Source organism: Seriola aureovittata, chromosome 18, assembly GCF_021018895.1.
Source record: "Seriola aureovittata isolate HTS-2021-v1 ecotype China chromosome 18, ASM2101889v1, whole genome shotgun sequence".
Lineage (NCBI taxonomy): Eukaryota > Metazoa > Chordata > Actinopteri > Carangiformes > Carangidae > Seriola > Seriola aureovittata.
In genome coordinates, this window is record NC_079381.1 from 9590522 (window position 1) to 9611262 (window position 20741).

Consider the following 20741-nt stretch of genomic DNA (forward strand, 5'->3'; position numbering starts at 1 on the left):
ATTGCACCTTTTATTATTATAGGCTGCAGTATGCTGCGTTCGCGTCCCTTGCAGAAATACAAGAATTACAAGCTCTATGAGAGAAAGGATATAATAAACATACTATATATGACAGGAACAGATGCTCCACAGGTTGATGACATGGGATGTTTCTCACCAGAGAGACTGAACATGGTAACTGCAATTGTTTTTGAATTAAAATGGATCCCATTCAGATTACATGTAAAATTCATGCTTCATTTTAATAATCACAAAAAACTGACTTATTTAGCACTAAGTCTTGTTTTTATGTTTCTATTTTGACACTGGTAAAAAACAACAAAACAGACCAAACAAAACATTGTGTATGTAGGGCAGCTTCGGAGTTGATGTGTAGATGGTGTATTATTACAAAGAAACTGCATTGCCCACACACAGACTGTGAGCTCGTTGTTGTGTGGCGGCCCGCCCTCAAATATATTTTACTTTTAAATCACCACAAACAAATGTCCAATAAAAAAAACAAGACAGCCTGCCGGCACACAGTAGTTTAAGGGACTAAGGCTGAACAAGAAATCGAAATATTATCGACATCTCAATGTGGCCAAGTGCAATATCCAAATTGCAGGAGCTGCAACTTATTCGACAAAGGTAAAATGTATCACAACATACCATTATAAATGAAGAGATGCCCCGACCTACAAATCATATTCTCTGGACATAAAAGAACATGTTTGTTTGGTACAATTCCCAACAAAAATCCCATCATCATCATTTTTATGTTTTTGTGAAAATGCAAAAAGAAATTGACATTCACACTGAAATTGTGACTCGTATTGCAATTGCAATATCTGCCAAAATAATTTCAATGATATTTTTTTGTATATCATACAGCCCTATAAGAGACTATTTGTAGGATTGCACATTTTGCCATAAGGAAAAATCTGTGCATTTTCTTTTTTTTTGAGCTAGTCTTTCAACATGAGAAACACAGCTAAGTAGTTGGCAGTAACATTAAGTACACAGAGACAGGATATTATTTTTCATATTTTATATATTTTTCAGGACATTTAAGAAAAACAACGAGATGACTGACTCAGCCGGCGCCAGGGTGGCCTGTGATCAGCTCCTGTTAAACAAATACTGACCTTGTGCAAATAACAAAATGTAAGCTAAGGGACACAGTATGATTCAACTAAACTTAAAAAACAGTGTATATTAAACAGTGAACTAACATAGCAGAAAGAGTAGCATAATACATCCATATGCCATTTATGACATATTTTAGACTCTCCTTGAAACCCAGAGCATGTTCTAACTCCACTCTGAGCCAGGTAGACTTCAGCTGACTTCTAAAACAAAGTGTTGCATCACAGCCACCTATACGATACATTCACTGGTGTGGAAAAGCCATTTCAAAGATTTAAGAGACAAGACTGACCATTATCCACAGCTCTTCAGCATAGCAAGGCTAACTGATAAAGGTAGTGGTGTTGAAGTATACCTCTCAAAGCATGTAGTCATTCAGGTTTCCCACCAACACAGGAAGATTGTGTTCAACACTGGCTTCAGGGCAGGCATGTAGTGAAAGAGGAAAATACAACAAAATGAAAATCCCATCTACTCACAAAAGCAAAGAACGCAGCTGTGGCGTCCCAAAATGTACGGCTGTGGAGTTTAAGTTTTTCCTGTAAGGTCCTCCGGTGCTCAAGCTCCTGGGACCTTGAAAAAAAGAATTTGAAGTTCCTCTTTCAGTGAGGTAATCTACCACTAAAGGCAGGGGGGGAAGAGGAAGAAAGCTGAGACCTGTGAATACCTGCCTGTTTTTTTTTCCCACAAACACACACACCTAAAATCACCTTCTCCACCCTCTGCTTTATCTTTGAATGGGCTTAGTCAAGTACACAGTCTCGCTCACACAAAATATCCCTGTGCCAACTTTACATTTCTCAAGAAGAGTGCTAATTGTATGCTTCAGTTAACCGCTGACTGATATAGGCACAGCTCACGCTCATAGGATGCCAAATAAGGAGTAACACACCACATCAAATAGACAAAGTAATGTACAATTTATGTGTAAAAATGTTAAAAACGGCTTTGGTTTGACGACATTAAACACCTCAAATTGGCCTGAGAACTAACATACATATTTACACACGCACACAAATGCCCACGCACGGGCATACATACACACACGCACAAAAACATGCACACACCCTTACCTGAGGACTATTATTCTGAAGAACAGTAGGTGTGATCGCCAGACCAGTGGGGGATGGAAGGAGGAGAAGGCCAGTTAGAACAAGACTCAGCTGGCACACTGACATGCCTGAGTAACATGCAGCAGTCCAATTATCTCTTGTGTAATTGTCAGAAAATGTTGTGTATTCTGTTTTAAATTCTTAAGCTTCATATAAAAAAGATGAAGTCAAAACCTAGTCTAAGGCTGGACTGCGTTGTAGGCTATTTGGATTCTCCCTAGTGTCAGCCGGTTTCAGCTCTTTATCTGTTTGTTTCTCTCCTCCTCTCTGTGTTCACATATAGTGTTTTAGTACAACCACATTCCCAATACAGCTGTTCTCATTTGTTTTTCTGTCACTGTCGTCACACAACGGAACAAGTTTGAAATAGTGACTGAAACCAGCCCATTGAGACGACATGTTAATTCCCAAGCTGCTGCTCTGCTGTTGCTAAAATTCTTTTTTTTATAATCAACATGCCATCTCATAAAATCATCAAGACAGAAGATGCTGTAATTTTGGAGGAAGTCTGAAAAGTCAGTTAATAGTGATAAGGGGGATAAACTGGCAAGACTGCTTCTTTCCGCCAAATCAGCTACTGACACACAAGCACACACACGTCTGCCTTTTTGCCAACAACTCATTTCTGATCAATATTTAAACCCTAACCTTAAATGTTTGGGTGTTCGCTAAACATTACAACTTTACGTGCTTTAAGACCTGTTAAACCAGACAGTGACAAATGAAAATAGCATTGCCTGTAAATTTCTATTGAAACATATTTCTAATTAGCAACAACGTGAACATTATTTTTCAATACTTACTATACTACTGTGCTGTGTTTGTGTGACTGTTCAGTACTGGTACAAAACTGGTAGTCCACCATTTTGTTGTCAAGCTTGTGTCCTGACTGTCAGACTCATTCTCCAATTCTGCTTCGTGTGTGTGTGTGTTAATTCACAGGATTAATGACACAACATGAGACCAAACAAGAAAACTACATCACCTTTTTTTTTTTTTTCTTTGACAATTTTTACACTCACACTGAAGCATCTGATCATAACACCTCGCCACATGCTTCTGGGTCTGCCTTGTGTAGGAGACCACGAGGCAGACCAGAACATGCCAGAGGGATTAGACACCCAATCTAGCCTCGGGGTCTCCGTGGAGAACCTTGAGGATGGTGGGTGTCAATCCTCACTGAAGCTTGTGTTAGTGATACAATGGATAGCTGTCGAGAAAGCACAAACTGTCACCATTAAATGTCTACAGTCAGCCAACATGGTTACCTCTCGAGACATTCAAGTCACATGTACTGGAGGAGGTTGCATCTTTGATCTAAAAAAGAAGATGGTGATGGAAAAGATGAGATGTTGTATGAGACTCAGAGAAAATCACAACAAAGATACTGTATCTGGTCATCAGCAAGCAAGATACTGATGGACTGACATTAATTCAGCAGAACGTGTATGTGTATGTGAGGTGGGTTCAGAGTGTGAATAGGAATCCCAAAGGCACCTAATCAGTATTCATATTTTGCCACACCACATAGCATGTAGTAGCTATGCAAAGAGGCATACCTCCTAAACAAAAGGTAAAGGTCACATAAAAGAGACAGGACGGCCTCGGGAGTATCAGGTTAAAAGACTAAGGCTAATTTCAGGAAGTGTAGCTGTCGCTTTCCCATCAAGCTTCCGGATCATGTTGAGAGACGAGTTTAATTTCCTGCTTTCTAATATAGTCCAGTTTACAGGAAGTTAAGAGAGGCCCTGTCAAAACACCCTTTTGCACTGTGATCAGTTTGTCTTAAAAGTTAACTTGAGAGATAAATCTACAACATATATTAGCAGCATTTATAGGGCATGATTTTAATCTATTTGCTGATGTGATACAGGTTTGGGTACACTGTTTATCTGAATTCAGAAGTATTGCTCCTGCATTAAGTTTTTTCCAAAGCTTTTCACTTGGAATATTTTAAATTATGAATACTGAAATTAAAATATTAAGATTTAAATATTCCCAGTATCCACAGAATCATCTATATAACTTGCATATTTCCCCATAAGAAAATATTCTATTACAATAAAATACATGTGCATAATCTTTTTACATTGCATTGCACACAAACATTATTGTACTCTCAGATATGGGAGTTCACTCCAGACATTCATACTTTGTTTGCTTTCTCAACTTCTGGTATCTCCAGTATGAGGTGGAGTCAGAAAGATCGTGCACAACTTCTGCTCACCATGCACGCACCCCCGCCCCCACACACACTTTTGGAGACAGAGAATAGGTGAAAAATATCACAAAAGGTGAGGGCTCACTCAATTGTACCTCTACATCTGTATGTCAAAGTTCAAACCTAAACCCAGTTTTAAAAAGTCGCTGCATGTGTTCAGTGAAACAAGATACCATCCATCTAAGGATCAGGAAAACTTATCAGGACATGAGATGTTGGTGATCATCAAGGCTGTTCTCACTCAGTTTCAGTTTCTCTTGCTTGTGCTGCCGGTCATGCGATACGTAGCAAATACAGCAGTAAAAACATGTGAGCACATGTCTTCACTATCTCTGGATCAAGTCTGGCTGATAGGTGGAAGTAAACTAACAAAGGGACCTTTAATGCAAAAAAATGTTTCTTTGGAAAAAGGAACCAAAATGCCATAAGGAAGCATTTGGTTGAAATTGGTATGAGTTTGTAAAACGGCTACAGACTGACGAGAGCTGTGATGGGATTTTGACGGTACACATGAAGTGAAATGAGAGAAAAATAAGATGTTAACACAGGGCTAACAAGCACACAAGTATTAAACTGTCACTTTTGGATGGTATACGCAGGATTATTCTGCTTTTGAGAGGACCTGCTATGTGATCCCACAGTCCATTAATTGAGCTAAACTCGGCTCATCTGCTAAAAGTAACTGTCAACCTGCAGGTAGAAATGCAAGGCATCCTTCTTTCTTGCTCAGGGGATGTTTGAAGAGATTTTTGTGTGTGACAGACATTCACACAGACACACACTTCACACCCAGTGGACAGACATGTAAGCATGAATAAGACAACACTGAAAAAGTGTCACCACAGTAGAATTAAGAAGATAAACAATACACACATACTGCACATACAGTAAGTGTTAGAGAAACATGAAGCAACATCAGAACAGCCAAACAATGACACACAAAGCAAGTGTGCACGGATTAGACATGATGAAATATCTGTCTGCGCCAAGTCTGGGATATGGAGAGTTATTTTTGTTCATGTTTTGTCACTTCTAATATGTTGGATTGTTAAGAACTCTTGCTATTTCACTGAATCGACGGTCAAACACACACATGCTGTGCAAGCTAACCTTTTATTACATTGGACTGAAACTGACCAATCGGCATTAGCAAATTTTCCCTCAATGTCAGTGCAGAAGCTCATTAGTGACCTCCATCGTTACTTTAGTAAGAACCTTCAGATGTTTTTTTTCTTTGTCAGAGAGAATTTGAAACAGAGACTGGTTATTGGTTCATCTTATATCATGTTTATTACTGACAGTCTGCATCACCATGTTGAAATTCAGGTACAGGGACATGGATCCTCAGTTATTATTGATATCTGATATAAAGTGACAACCAGGTGTTTACAGGATGCCAAAGTTCCATATTTCAGTGGATGCAGAAATCTATTTAGGCTGGAGTGACTTTAATGCGAGTGGGGGGTTCTTTACGTCTACTGGGGAGTCCAGCTCCTGGAGAAGAGAAGATCAGACCATTTTCAACTTGATATAAACAGAGCAGAAATAATCAGGAACCTTGTCAAATAATGAAGATACTTCACTGTGTGTGAAATGTACAAGTAAATTTGAATTTGGAGGAGAATGCGCTTCATATTCTGAAATAAATTCAGGTACAAATTAATTTATAAACATGTATTTACCTCAGAGTCAGAATCATAGTGTTCAAAAGGCAGGCCCATGTTAGCCATCAGAGTTTCTTTCTCTGTGGATCTGCTTCTGATCGATGCCCAGGCTCTCCTGTGGAAACCGAGGTACACAAGTCAAATATTTGTTTTATACATAGACCAAAAAGTTTTGTAGCAAAAAAATTGTGAAGTTGTGTAAAGGAGTCTCTTTAGGTTTTAATTCCAAACTGCTACCCAATACTGCAGCAACTGACTTCAGTGTTTAGTTTCTCTTCTCTGGCTCGGAAAGTGTCAATAAAAATTTGTTGAGCACTTAAAGTCGCAAAAGGTGATTTTATTTTTTTATCTTGTGTGCAGAAATTGTCATCTTGTGGGAGAAAATAATGAACAAGTTTATATCTGCATAGTAAATGTATTACAGGCCTATGTTTTGGAGATCACAGGCATAAACTGCGTTTATAGCTTTAAAGAGTTTGATTCTCAACTATGTTTGAAACATGCTTTGTTTGGACAGTCACTTTGCCATTTTATTCATTTGTTTTTTATGTTGGGCAAGCTGGTTGAAGATACAGTAGCTTTCTATTACTCCCTCGTTTTACTGGTGTACATGTCCATAGAAACAGAACAAGCTTCTACAAAATAGTCCCCAATAACTCTCTGGTCACTGCTGGTTTTGCAAGCATTCAGCCAAATTATTTTCCTAGAAAAGCAGTCGATGCATCATTAATGCACACACCGAAAGGTTTTAACTTGTCATATGAAACGGTAATTGGGTCCCTTTGAGAAGTCTTGTCTCCTGTGAAGTCCCCAGCGCTGCCTGCTGTGTGCTTTAAGGCGATTTTCTCGGCATTAACATTCATCTATACTCATGCTTCTTCCCTGTAACTGTTCCTGGATGGAGCCAATGGCATGACCTAAATCTGCATAGTCCTGTCGGCTGAGCCTGTTTTCCTTCAGTGAGTGCAGCAAATGATTCTTGCTGATGACAATCTCGTGTCTACGTGCAAGAGCAAAGCCAGAATTTCATTGAACGACATTCCAAGATTAAAATAAAACGTAATTAGCAGAGTTCCCTCCATTATGGTGGCTGTGTGCATCTGAAGTTGTTAGAGACGTATGCATTTATAGGAAATTATCTTGTGATGACAAGATGACGACTTGTGCATACAAGATAAATAACTTTTGCGAACAAAATAATAACTTGCGCATACAAGATAAAAAACAAAAACAAAACAAAAAAAAAAACTGCAGACAGAAAAAAAAAAAAAAAAAAAAATTTTGCTACATTTCTTGCCACCACTCATTTTCAAAGTGAACCCCTCGGGCCAGGGTGCATGAGAAAACACTATCACAGTCTATACCTTTTGGCAAAGATAAAAGCAGCAGCCATCAATGCAGCAACGAGGCAGAAGACACCCAGGATGACAGCCACATGACTTTGTCCAGTTTCAGTCTCTTGGCAAAACTCTCCCTTGTAACCAGCCACACACTGGCAGCGAGTGACTTTGCCTTCTGTGATGCAGTTGCCATGACTGCAGTGTTGGAGGTCACAGGATGTGGAGCCTTTTTTGGAGTTTGGTTGAGGGGAGGAGGAAGACTGGGGAAGACGGCCATCACCGGCTTTGGTCCCGAAAGATGCCGAGTTTGTGTTTGGACCTGAAAAGAAAACCAATGTTGGTGATTACCTAGAAAGGCCACATATTAAAAATGTACTGCTATTACAGGCTGAAATGCAATATTAAATATTAATTATCCCACAGAAAAAGATTTTTTAGAGCCCCTGAAAACTTTCATTTCTAAAGTTTTTTCTGTAACGTAAAATATTCATGACTAAATCATAAATAAACAAAGTTAAAAAAAACTAAACATCTTTAGGTAATATTCATTGACAGTTTAGAACCTGACATTTAGCAAACAAACAGATATTACTATGTGCTGGGTGTTTATCTTATAACAAAGAAAACTACTCCACTGTGCTGGAAACTATTTTAAGCTTCCATGACTTTCAAGTAGTTCATATGATCTTAATTTTTTTTTCTCAATTGTTGTACATTTTTAACTCCGGTAGTCTGAAGTGCAGAACCTTTAAACTTATGAGTTTGAGAAAGTAGTTGGAACATCTTAGATTAATTTTCACTGAGGACAAAAATCACACATTCACATTATTATTATTTGTCTATGATCTCCGATAAATAATAGTGGTTATTTCAAAAGAGAAAATCTGCAGAGGGTTGAGAAAGTTACTGATTTATACCAGTAACTTCACCAGAGGTTCATGAATTCTTTGGTATTAAGTCACCACAGTCATCAAATAAAGCTGAAGTGATGCCCTTTCTCAGTGTCTTCTCCATTTGGCTGAGAACTCACAGTCCTGTTCGTCAGACTGGTCCGGACAGTCCACGTGTCCGTCGCAGAACTTGATGCTGCTGACACACTTGCTTCCATCATGGCAAGATTGTTCTCCAGCAGGACAGTCAGGCAGGTGGGCACAGGACGTTGCATCGACACTGTAGAAGGCCCGCCCACATTTACATGCCCGACCTCCAGGATAGGGCAGACACAGATGGTCACATCCGCCATTGTTGTTGGAGCAGCTATTCGTTCCTGGGGGAGATGGTTAAAATGAGAATAGTTTTAGAAAACCAAAAGCATTCATGTCTTTGAGGAAGTTGAGGGTCAATGCTTTTGATACCCTCAAGAATAATCAAAATTATTTAAGGAAAGTGCATGGGAAAAATTATCTTTACTTATCAGTTGAAAAATACTAATTAATGGATAATTACATTGATTACATCTCAAGTATTCATTGTAACGTTCTAGCTTAATATGACACCATGGGGGCATTTTATTTGGATTTTTCTTCTTTCAAGTGCCTCTAAGGTCTCAGTGTCAACAGCATTTATCATTTTCTTTATAGGATCCTCATTAGCATGTGGGGTTGCTAGTCTTCAGGTAGTTAATGTATTTACAATAATGGGACTTATAGTTTACGCAAACAACAATGTTCTATTGCGAGTAAATGGGGTTTCTTACGTCTAGATAAAGTTGGTTCTATCATACAATGATGTGGGAATGACGATCGTGCACAATACATCATTCATTAAACCTCATCCCATGATAATCAATAGTCTGTTATGGTGATACACACAAATCAGGGTCTCTGACTGTGGATAATGACAATCTGCTTTGGCACTGTGAAGACACTTCCTGCCCCAGACTGGGAAAATTAGTCTGGTTACTGTCCAGATTATGTCAAACAGAGGTGTGTCAACATTTGTCAAAGGATAATCATGTGTTATGAAAGAAGGCATTTGGCTTCTGCATGTGTGCAAATGAACAATGACATGTATTACAAGCGTTGCATAAACACTTCATATTCACGTCTGCTTCTGTGAAATTGGACACACAGACTGGTGACAAAGTAAAAGAAAAACAAACAAAGTGTCTTAGTAAGATACCACCAGAACAGCTTCAATGGTCCTTGGCATCGTCATCCTGTTTCTCCACAAATTTTTCAGGCTTCTCCTTTCATTTGTAACCCATATTTCTGACATTGTCGGGTTTTGCACAGAAAAGTCATAAGTAACATGTTATTTTCTTCACATCTGTGAGGTATCTATCCACTTGTGGTGTGTTGCTCCAACTACAGAGAATTTGTTTCATCTATGAAAACACATTTCAGTCAAATTATATTTCTCAAACACAATTACAATACTAGGGCTTCAATGCTGGTGTAGCAGAAATTGTGTCTGATGACTGGCACTAAAGCATTTAAAAGAATATGATTGGTGTTTTCAGTTGTAATGAAGCACCTTATAATGTTATTTTTAGTAAGAGCATTATACTGTAAAGTATTTGTAATTGTAGCTCCTGTTGTGGACATCTTATACCATTTGAGGGGAAAAAAAAATATTACGTGGTAAAAGCCTCAGTGAATGTGTGGGCCTGCATATATTCCTGTTCATTAACATAAAAAAGACAAGCTTTGCTTTGAAGCACTACTTTTGCATATATTTATCCTGCAAGACAGTGCTACAGGTCAAGATAATAAGCAAGAGGGAACAGTGTTCGAGCGTGTGTTAGAGCTCCATTCATCATCGGTCTTTCCCACTGCAGCGCACACACAAAAACAGGCTTCTGATCTCACAGCTCGCCAAGTCCCATCTCCCTGCAGGTATCACATCACTCATCTATTCAACTCAAACTGAGCCTAAGTGAGTCTTTTCATTCTGCCTGTGGTGTCTGATAACACACATTATCTGCTTCTTCCACTAAGAAACGGAAAGCAAAGTTGAGGTGAAACCATTCGTGTTCAGATGGTGTAATTCCTGACGCTGATGAATAAAACTGGTTTGGCATGGTTTTAGAAATTAAGCTGACAGTGTGTGCTGCAAGCCTGTTGCATGGTAGCATCACAAACCTGGACAGTAAAGATGATTTCAGTGTTGACAAGCCACTTTCTCAATTTCTTTGTTTTAAAACTTGCTCGTTTCTCATTTTCAGCTCCACAATGCTCTGTGAAGACAGAGCCAATATTTTTGTTCCATTTACAAATGTGCTGTTGAGGCACCAACTTTGTATAGTAGTTTGCCTACACACAAAAACAGATGCATCAATAATTTGGTACAAGTAAGAGCTGAGAAACTGGATGCAAGATGTTTTGGTTCTGGTAGTAGGAGTGTTCTTGTTACCAGTCATCTTCCTTTTAAAACATTCCTGCCTTGTAAAACATTTTGGCATTGCCTTGAATGTGATTATCAACTTGTAGTAGAAGTACTAAGAACTTGCACAGTCATGCCTCTTTAAATAGAAGTCCAAAAAATGCACTTGTAACCATGAAATGCGTCACATTTCGTTTAGGTTACTGCAATCCCCTTTTTTCTGGTAATGTTCTCAAGTCTCCCACAAACTGCTGCTGCAAGCCTTTTACTAGCAGAACAAAGAAACAAGATCCTATCACTTCAGTCCTTGGGTCTCTACTTTGATTAAACTCCATTTTTAAAATTAACTCTGAATTCTTATTAACTAGTGTTCAAGTTCAGCTGGATTTAGCCCAAAGCTATTTCACTGATCTTTGTTGAACCTCATATGAGCCAGTGCCACAGATAAATCTCTTGTTCAATGGTCTATGCTGAAAAGTAAAGCCAGTCACACTTTAGCTTCTAGAGTGACATTCTGTTTTTGTCTTCCATTGCACTTTGTGCAAAGTGTTTTAGTTTATACCATCATGTCTGAGATGTGTTATTTTCCCAAATGTTCCATTGTAGGCGACTCTGCATGCCTCCTTGTTACTGCTTGTTGCCTCACCACTGACCAGGTCAAGTGCTTTTCACTCAGCCTGCTGTGTCATGCTGTGTCAGAGTGCCTGTATTTAGGTCATGCTGTTTTCCTATCTATGTATCAAGAAGCACTTTGTAAACTTGTGACAACTTTTTTTTTTTTTTATCTTCAATAAAGAGACACTCAACAGATACCTACCAGTCTGGCTGTTGTTGTTGTAGGCTCTGACTTCCACCATCCTGGTCTTTGTCTCAAACCACAGTTGTTTAGGCTGGAGCCCATCACTGAACCACAGTTTGGTTACATCTACAAAAAGAAACAAACAAACAAACAAAAAAGCAAAAATATTAGTAAGCATAAAAACATCTTCCAAACAACTACTTAATTTTCTACAGTGCAGAATTCAGAAGCTACTGGGTGGGATGGCCTGAGGATCTCATGTGTGTTCATTATTCACAAGGAGAATCAAGATTTGAAAGAAAGAAGTGGAAGTTTAAACATGTCTGACAGTACAGATTGCTGGGAATTAGTCGTCTGAATAATTCATTGTCACATTAGTCTGTGACGCCATCTGCTGCCTGAAGGGGGAAAAGACAAATGAGAAGGTAAGAAATTTAATTCCACAAGCAGGACTGAACAGTTTATGGGAGTGGAAGAGAAAGAATACCCCAGACTCACATTTCACAGTAACCTAAACAACCATATCAAAACAAAAAGTACATTCACCCTGACCTTTATCCAGGGTGACCCAGAGGAGGATGCTCTCAGTATGTGTGAAGGAGATGAGCAGACCGGGCCCCGTTTTGTACTGGTTATAACCTGATCCATCCACTCCAATAGAGCTGATTACTCCCTCACCTGAGAAAAGAAAAATGAAACAGATAGACAGATAAGCCAGTAAAAATTTACTCTTTTGAAGTCGTCAAGTACATGAGATTTTTTTTTTACTCCTTACCCGTGTCAGCCCAGTAAATCATGGTTCCTTTATTGGAAAAGACCAGCGAGGTGGGGATGCTCGACTTCCGCCACAGCACTGCTTTATTACGGCCATCCATCCAGGCACAGTTCACCTCTGCCTGGCTCTTCTCACCGGCCACGACTAGTGCTGTGTAGCAAAGTCGTCCTGAGGGGGGATGCAGCGCGATGGAAGTGGTGCCCTGAAGGGACAAACATGAGCTATACTTTATCTAGCAGGGAAAAAGTTTTTTTTTTTTTTTTAGCTACCTTGTACATACTTCTGGTGACTTTATCACATTAACAGAACACTAATATGGAAGCTCAGATAAAAGGTGTTTTCATGTTACATTCATGTTTAATCTACATTCACTTACCATTTATAAAAGGCTTCATAGAAACCATTCCTGCCATATTTGGCCATCTTCTGAGAAAGACATTTTGTACCTTTGTTTCAAATAACTGCACATTCATGAAGAATATCTGACTATATGTATAGCTCTGAATAAAAGTAATTAGTGAGTACCTCAGTGGCAGTTGAAAGGACGTGCTATATTTGTGTAGCCGAGTAGCCGACATACAAAATGACATATTTTGCCTTCACTTGTTGATGCCAAGAGTAAAATATATATCGTCACCAGTTTCACAAATAGTCTTAGATTGAGATCACTGGATATGACAGCTCAGCAATGTTAGTTTGCAAAATGAAAATAAGCAAAGACAACAAACTAAGATTTCCTTCAAATTGCACTGTATATTGTGATTATTTTATCAGGACTGTCCACAGTAAAAGTAAGCAAGAACATGCAGCCGGGGGGGGTGACAAGAGAAACTCAAAAGAACAAATGTGAGCAGTGCAGCAGAGCCAGCTTCACCTCCAGCAACCCCTGCAGCAGTGAGGTGGTGTAGCCGTCACGGTGGGAGGTCACATGGAGATCGGGCCGCGTGGTGCTGCTCCAGTAGAGGTTGGAAGTCACCCAGTCAACTGCCAGAGCCGAGACGGTGTCATCCTTGTGGGACACAGAAGTTTAGTTTCCATATTCTGAATTTCAGGAGGGAGTGACAATGTTTTTATTGGAGAGCTGCTTGGTTGAAAGTAAAGCTGATGGCCATGAACCGGTTGAAAATGCTTGCTGTCCAAGTCAGTTTATAAACAGCATATTACCAAAGTTTCAAGATTTCAAGATTATCAAAGTTTCTCTTTCAGCATAGGATGAACTCCTGAACCGATTTACACTGGCTTGACGGTCCTTACCTAGAAATCAAAGTTAAGGCCCTAAACGAAGCATTAAAATGTGTCAAAAATCAAACTAAAAAAGGCAATTATTAAAAAAGATCAGGAAATGCTAAAAGTCATTAAACTCAACAATGCTATCATCTTATTTCACAGCTGTGTTGCCCCAAAAAATAAAAATAAATGACAAAAAAAGCCTGAACACATTAAAAGTAATTAATGGCCTTCAATTAGTTTTTCCAGGATTTAAAAACTTGACATTTCTTTTGAAAAGCTATTCAAACTAACCTTTAGCTTTAGGATTTGTCCAGCAGGTGTCAGCTGCCCTCCTGATCTGGAGCTGCTCAATTTCAGCACATCCACAGATCCTTGTCCTGCGTCAGCCACATACAGAGAGAGCTCTCTGATGGATGCGTCCAGCCCCAAGGCCTCAGTTACTCCAGGGAGGATTAGAACTCGACCGTTTGGCATTTTTTTAAGAGCAACACCATCTTTATGCATTGAGTTTAAGTGAATCTACAAGGAGTAGGAGAGCAAACAACAAAGTGGAGAGTGTTATTAATCAAAAAAGCTTCAATTACAAGGGAAAACTTAGTTTCTCAAGAGAGTTTGGCAGGGACAAAGGCCTGCAGGCTCTCTGGACTTGACACCACAATGAAACAACTCACCTGATAGACTGTTGTACGAGACAAAAGCAGGATGAACGTTGACTCCATGGGCAGAGAGCAGGTGATCTTGTCCTTGGAAAGTAGCAGCCCCTTTGGGCATCGACAAACTGCAGTAAGCCCCCTCACCACTGGAGCTCCTGGAGCTCCAGACTTGCCCCTCACCGCTGGGGCCAGAAGGCAGAGATGGGAGCAGTGTAGCTGATCACAGGGGCTGGGTATGGCTGGCTGGGAAAGGGCATGCATCAGCTGCGGAGACAGAAAACATGCATATGAAGGTTCACAGCTGTGGCGTAATACTGCAGTCTATGCAGCCGTGAGTGTAAACACGCAGTAAAAATTTGAAACCTAGCAACCTCTGAGAATTTCACAGTTACAGCCAACACCGATATATTCGTAAAACTGAATATGTTTAAAAACTTCAAAGCAGTTTTGGTGTGATGCCCACACCATTAGAAGCTATATACTCACTTTAAGTCCAAATGGCTGTCCTGGTCTCTTCAGAAGAACCTTCTGATCTTTTCCTGTGTTCTTGTCAGCTGAGCGGATGGTCCTCCTCTTTGTATCAGACCAGAAGACTCTGTCATTGAAGACGGCCACAGAGAAAGGGTTTGGAGTTTCGGCTAACTGGAGTATCTAGTGAAAGAAGGGCATCAACATCACCATTTAATAATGATGCTGGGAGACCAGCTGCAATCACACCATCTGAAATATCTGTGTCGATATCATGTGCTTTCCTCAGATGACTCAAACTTTGAAACCCACTTGTCTTTGAGGTTCATCCTTAAAATCTCTTTACCTTGACGTCGTCTCCATCCACAGAGGCCGAGCCGATGCAGCGCAGCTTCTCATCAGCCCAGTACACCCTGTTGTCCAGGAGGTCATAGGCCAAACTGACAGGCCAGCTCAAGGCTCGGCTCACCACCACCTTCCTCTTTGAACCGTCCATGCCAGCCCGCTCAATCTGAGGGGTGCTGCCAATCTCAGACCACAGCATCAGACTGAAAAAGTTGATTAATGCAATTATGAAAGAGCTGAGGTGGTAAATATATATATGTATTTTATATATAACCAGACTGAACTCTTTACCCTCTGTGGGGCAGCAAGACCAAAGAGCTTGGCTGCTCCAGATCTTCACCCAGGACCACAGTGTACTCCTGAGATCTCACTGTAGCATCACTGAGCTTCACAGCCAGAATCTGGCCTACGAGTCCGTCCACCCAGTACAGGTTCTTACCGACCCAGTCTACAGCGATAAAGTCTGACTTCACTCCTGTAACAGAATTCATTTGAATACTATAAAATCAGGTCATAGGCCAAATTCCTCAAATGATTTTTGTGGGGTGGCTTTAATTCAGTACACTCATTCCATTAAGTTTACAGACCATTTTCACAGCAGACATTTTGATTTGTCAGAGCAGATAAAGCACAGAAGAAATTAATTTTGTTAACAATGGCTCAGTTACAAAGTGTCCTGAGTAAGTCATGACAGTGAACCAGCATGCACAACACCAGGACCCTGGAACTAGCTCACCTAAAATCAAATGCTGTCAGTTTAAATGTTATCAGTTACACTTTCTTTTCCTCATCACATGTCAAAATGTCTGCTGTAAAAAAAAAAAAAAAAAAAGGATTAAATCGATTAAATCCTGTCACACCACTGTAGCATTCCTGTGACGACCACACCTTTGATAAGTGTGCCTTTGTTATTTGAATTTTCTATGTCAGTCCAGCGGATGCTCTGATAGTCGGGGCTCAGCCAGTAAACTCTGTGTTGTGCCCAGTGGTAATCCAGTGAGAAGACCGGCCGACTGGAAGAGGAGAGAAGACGCAACGTGCTGCTATGGACTCCCAGCAGTAACAACTCTGACTGCACCGACGCCAGGAGCAAAGGTTCGTCTAGGGATTGAAACATGAACAGAGTACGGTAACGGCACCAAAACCAAGAGCAAAACCATCAATGGGTTATTCTTTTATATTATCGAAATGAATGGAAAATTTTGACTGACTGGTAGTCATGAAATAAATCTAAAAAATGTATTTCAAATAAAAGGAGTAATTCATAATGTGTAGTTAGAGTAAAAGATGCACAATCACCTCATGGCTCTTAAATTACACCAGAAATTAATCTTTCCCTCTACAAACAGATCTTTGTTTACGGAGCTTACTGCACACCTTTGGTCTTGCAGCTTTTGTTGTCAGGCTCCAGGTAAAAGCCAGGGTGACAATGACAGACATAGGACCCACGGGTGTTGAGGCAGGTGTGTTTGCATACAGCGTGCGGCAATCCATTGCACTCGTCAATGTCCACACAGGACACAGCACTGGACTGTATTTTGAACCCTGCGGCACAGTAACACCTCTGCAAAAGTGTCGGAAAAGTTATTTTCAAACCAAGCAAGAATAAGTTCTGTGTACATCCATATGCAAAAAGAGTCAACATGTGTGTACGTTTCTAGATACTTTGCCACAATTCTCTAGTTGTGACAGGCTCACCATAAATGGATGAGAATGCCAAGGTCAAAGTGAGTACAAAACAATGCTAACAACCTTGGACTGAAAACAACCAGATACACATGTGCTGTGTACTGACCGCTCCATTTGGGGTGCTGACACAGTGGTGGTCACACTGAGGAGCTGATGGGCTGGAGCAGTTGCGCCGAGTGCATCCCACGCCCTCATCTGAACTGTCGGCACAGTTGGTAAAGCCGTTACACACCAGGCCAGGCTCCAAGCACTCACCACTCCCACACTGGTAAAGGTGAGACGGGCATTTTCTCTGGTTGCCTGTGAAAGCAGAGGTGTAGATTTGCTTCAGAGGTCCACCATAGTGATTAAAAGACATTTTACTGTATGGGAAAGTATTCCATTTTCAGAATATCTGAGAATAAACATGCTCACATTTGTCTTCATCCACGCCATTGTAACAGTCCCTTTTCCCATCACACCTCCAGGACAGAGGGATACACTGACTGCTGTCTCCACACTGCCACTGGTATCCCCTGCACTTTGCTGGTGGTGTAACACAGTTCTGGATACAAATGAGGAGAAGTTATATCTGATGTTTCGTCCTCTATTTTCACAAGCAAAGATTCAGTATACTTTATCACATTATCCCTCCTTACCTTCTCGTCTGACCCGTCTTTGCAGTCGTCCTCACCATCACAGAGCCACTCTTTCTGCAAGCACTCATGGCTGTTTGGGCATCGGAGCTGTGTCAGGCAGCGTGGGGGTCTTGTGCAGTCCATCTCATCCGAGCGATCACTGCAGTCAGCATATCCATCACATCTCAGAGCGTCAGACACACACTGGCCACTAGCACAGCGATACTGGTTAATTGTACAGGCCACCACACCTGGAAAGAGGGAAACAGGTAACATGGATATCATATGTTATGATGATTTTGTGTGTCTTGATCCAAGTTGCTGTACAAATTAATGTTGAAAGTCACTTACCACACTTTTCCTCATCTGACCCATCGGCGCAGTCTCTCTCGCCATCACACAGGAAGGTCTTTGGTATACAGCGGGTGTTGTTATCACAATGCCGATGGCAGCCATCACTCAGCCTTGAGCAGTCCATTTCATCAGATCGGTCCTGACAGTTGTACTGCCCGTCACACAACTGCTCTGGTGGGATGCATCGATTCCCGTGAGAACATTGGAACTCACCTGGGGAAGAGCAAAAAGAAACATCTCAAATACTATCCTAAAATTTCGAAACAAAACTGTCTTCTTTCAAATTCATCACTCAGATTCATAAGTGATTTAACAACGATTATCCAGATCATGAATGCATTTGCACCTACATTCTATTTTTTTTCTTTGCAGCTACAAAACAAACCTGCTTTGCACTTAACAGCACATCCTTCTTCGTCTGATCCATCCTGGCAATCCTTCTCTCCATCACACACATGGCTGTACATAACACAGTGCAGGCCGTCTTTACATGGCTTGAAACCTTTGCGGCACCTCAGAGGGGCAGATCTGGCATTTAGGACGTTGATGGAGGCTTGGCAGAAAGAAAATTATGAATTTAATGGGTTATTAAGACAATTAAAGTAAACAGGCAAAAACAGGATTGTTTTCACGGTGAAAGTAATTGAGCGCTCAGGTTGCTGCTGTGTAGCTAAATGGGTGGTAGTGCATTGCTAGGATGTTGCTATGATGGCTGTTGGTTAATAGACTAGTTGATAGTTTACATGTGTTACGTTGTTAGGGTGTTACTAGGTGGTGGCTTTGGCGTTTGGAGTGTTTGGAAAGGTGTATTGCAGCTTGGTGGTCGTTATGGTATTCTGGGCAGTTGCTAAGGCATTGGGGGTTGCCAAGGTGTATAATAATCTGGTAGTCAGGGGGACTATAGATGGTTGGTAGGTAGAAGTGTGTAGTTAACTAACGTTTTGTCGTGTTTGTTCAACTGCAATAACTCCAACTGTTGCGAGGTATAATTACAGTGTTCTTGTTATCAACTGCTTTTACATGTCATTGTTGTGCTGTATTTTTCTTGTTTTCTTACAGGAAGCAGGAGAATCAGCTGATTGACACTGCCTCTCATCCGAGCCGTCGGGACAGTGGGCACGACCATCACACACTTGCATCCTGGGGACGCACTTTCTCCGGTCACTGCACAAGAAGTCATCTGATGTGCAGGGTAAGTGGTTAATATGAGGAGTTAATATACTGATACAAACATTGTGAAAATCTTGCTGCTGCTCTGACATCCAAGGCTTTCATAAAGATTCTCCCACAGTGGGTCCATGCCATCATTAGCTTGCTGAGCAGGTAGAGTGCAGCTACTTTCGCATCAAGGTAATCGCCGGACACAGACTTACCATGGTTTTCACATTGTACCACACAGCCATTTTCATCAAATCCATCAGGGCAATCTCTTTGTCCATCACACAGCTGATCTTCAGAGATACAGAGGGATGAGCCTGGGCAAAGAACTGAGGGAGCGATGCAAGCTGATGTGGACATGAGGACAGCAGGTTTAGTTGTTGTAGTAGGGTCTGGAAAGGTGAAAACTAAGTGTTAAAATGATGAGAACGTTTTCAGATGTCAGATAAAGTTAGAGTTAGTGACAGTGTTTCATTAGGTTTATCTGCTTCCAATACACACAAGTGCTCAAACTTCTAGTAGTGGTAGAAGTAACACAACCTCATTAGTCAATTATCAATGATGAATCAATACTGGAAAAATTATTTGTGAGGACTTACCGCAGCCCACCTCATCTGTGCCATCCAGGCAGTCTCTCTCCCCATCGCAGAGGAATTTGTTTGGGATGCAGCGCTTGCCGTCAACACAACGATACTCGCAGCTCTTGGTTCGTTCCCAGCAGTCCTGTTCATCAGACTGGTCCCGACACTGTGACTTCCCATCACACACCTGAGCCACAGGGATGCACATCTTCCCATGGGAGCACTGAAACTCACCTGGGGTGGAGTGCAATTAATTGAATGAAACAGCGTTACAGCTAATCCTCAAAGTACTAATTTACAGTGCAGTGTGTTCGGAAAGTCTGAATTATAAGTTATAAATTAAGTTATGAGTTCTAAGTTCAAGTGTTTAAAGTGAAAAACCTTGTTTGCAAGTTTCTGAGCATCCCTGTTCATCAGATCCATCCATGCAGTCCTTCTCTCCATCACATATGTGGCTGTATAAAACACACTCTGTGCCATCGTTACACGGCCTTGAGCCCAGCCGGCACTTCAAGACATTAGGCCTAGGTGCAGGAGTAGCTACACTTGGACAGTTAACCTCATCTGATCCATCGTGGCAATGAGAGCGACCGTCACAAACCAGACTCTTTGAGACACAGCTCCTCTGGTCCTGACAGAGAAACTCAGCTGAGGAGGAAAACATTTATCAACATATCAAAAGACAGACAAAAGCAACAGCAAAACAAAAATATAACTCTCCATTTTCCAGTGTGGTCGAGATCAGAGAAAAACAGTCAATTAATCCTTAACTTACTATTGTAAGGACATCTTCTCACACAGTTCTCATCAAACCCATCAGGACAGTCTTTTTTTCCATCACATAGCTGTGTTGGGTTGATGCATAACGACGAATCCGGACAGAGAACTGAAGGACTGGTACAGGATGGCTTAGTGGGAGATTGAGTCAAGGCTTTGACAGGTGAAGGGGATTCAGTTAAAATGAGATTTTCTGCATTAGTGGCAATCTCTGCAGCATCTAGAAAATGATTAACACACGAGTCAAAGTCAAAAATTACATCCTAAAACTAGAATATATCATTGTCATATTATTACATTAGTATAATCACGTATATGTCACAATTCAGAACAAGCCTAATTTCCAAAATTTCTATTACTCCCATTATAAATTACTATTATTTTTCATTAAAATCAATACTATAGCTACAAAAAAAAATTGCTGGGCAACTTTAGGTATGAAACAATATGACTTATTAAGCTACAAGTTTTTGATTATTTCAGAAAAAAAGACTTGCCGGCTTCAT

General features: G+C 40.7%; 1 protein-coding gene across 1 annotated transcript; it reads right to left on the reverse strand.

Annotated features, from left to right (window-relative positions):
- Positions 1–5077: 5077 nt before the first annotated feature.
- LOC130186064 (low-density lipoprotein receptor-related protein 2-like) lies at positions 5078–20049 on the reverse strand. Its single transcript, XM_056402782.1, has 24 exons — positions 19840–20049; positions 19477–19692; positions 19093–19269; positions 18777–18899; positions 18105–18272; positions 17717–17932; positions 17387–17616; positions 17163–17292; positions 16855–17048; positions 16437–16623; positions 15948–16160; positions 15351–15534; positions 15061–15262; positions 14733–14897; positions 14265–14510; positions 13885–14112; positions 13238–13372; positions 12364–12565; positions 12141–12266; positions 11607–11714; positions 8496–8732; positions 7490–7784; positions 6144–6240; positions 5078–5955 (listed from the first exon to the last, which is right to left on the reverse strand). The coding sequence occupies exons 1-24, from the start codon at positions 19883–19885 to the stop codon at positions 5890–5892; spliced, it is 4191 nt and encodes a 1396-aa protein (XP_056258757.1). The 5' UTR covers positions 19886–20049; the 3' UTR covers positions 5078–5889.
- Positions 20050–20741: the final 692 nt, after the last annotated feature.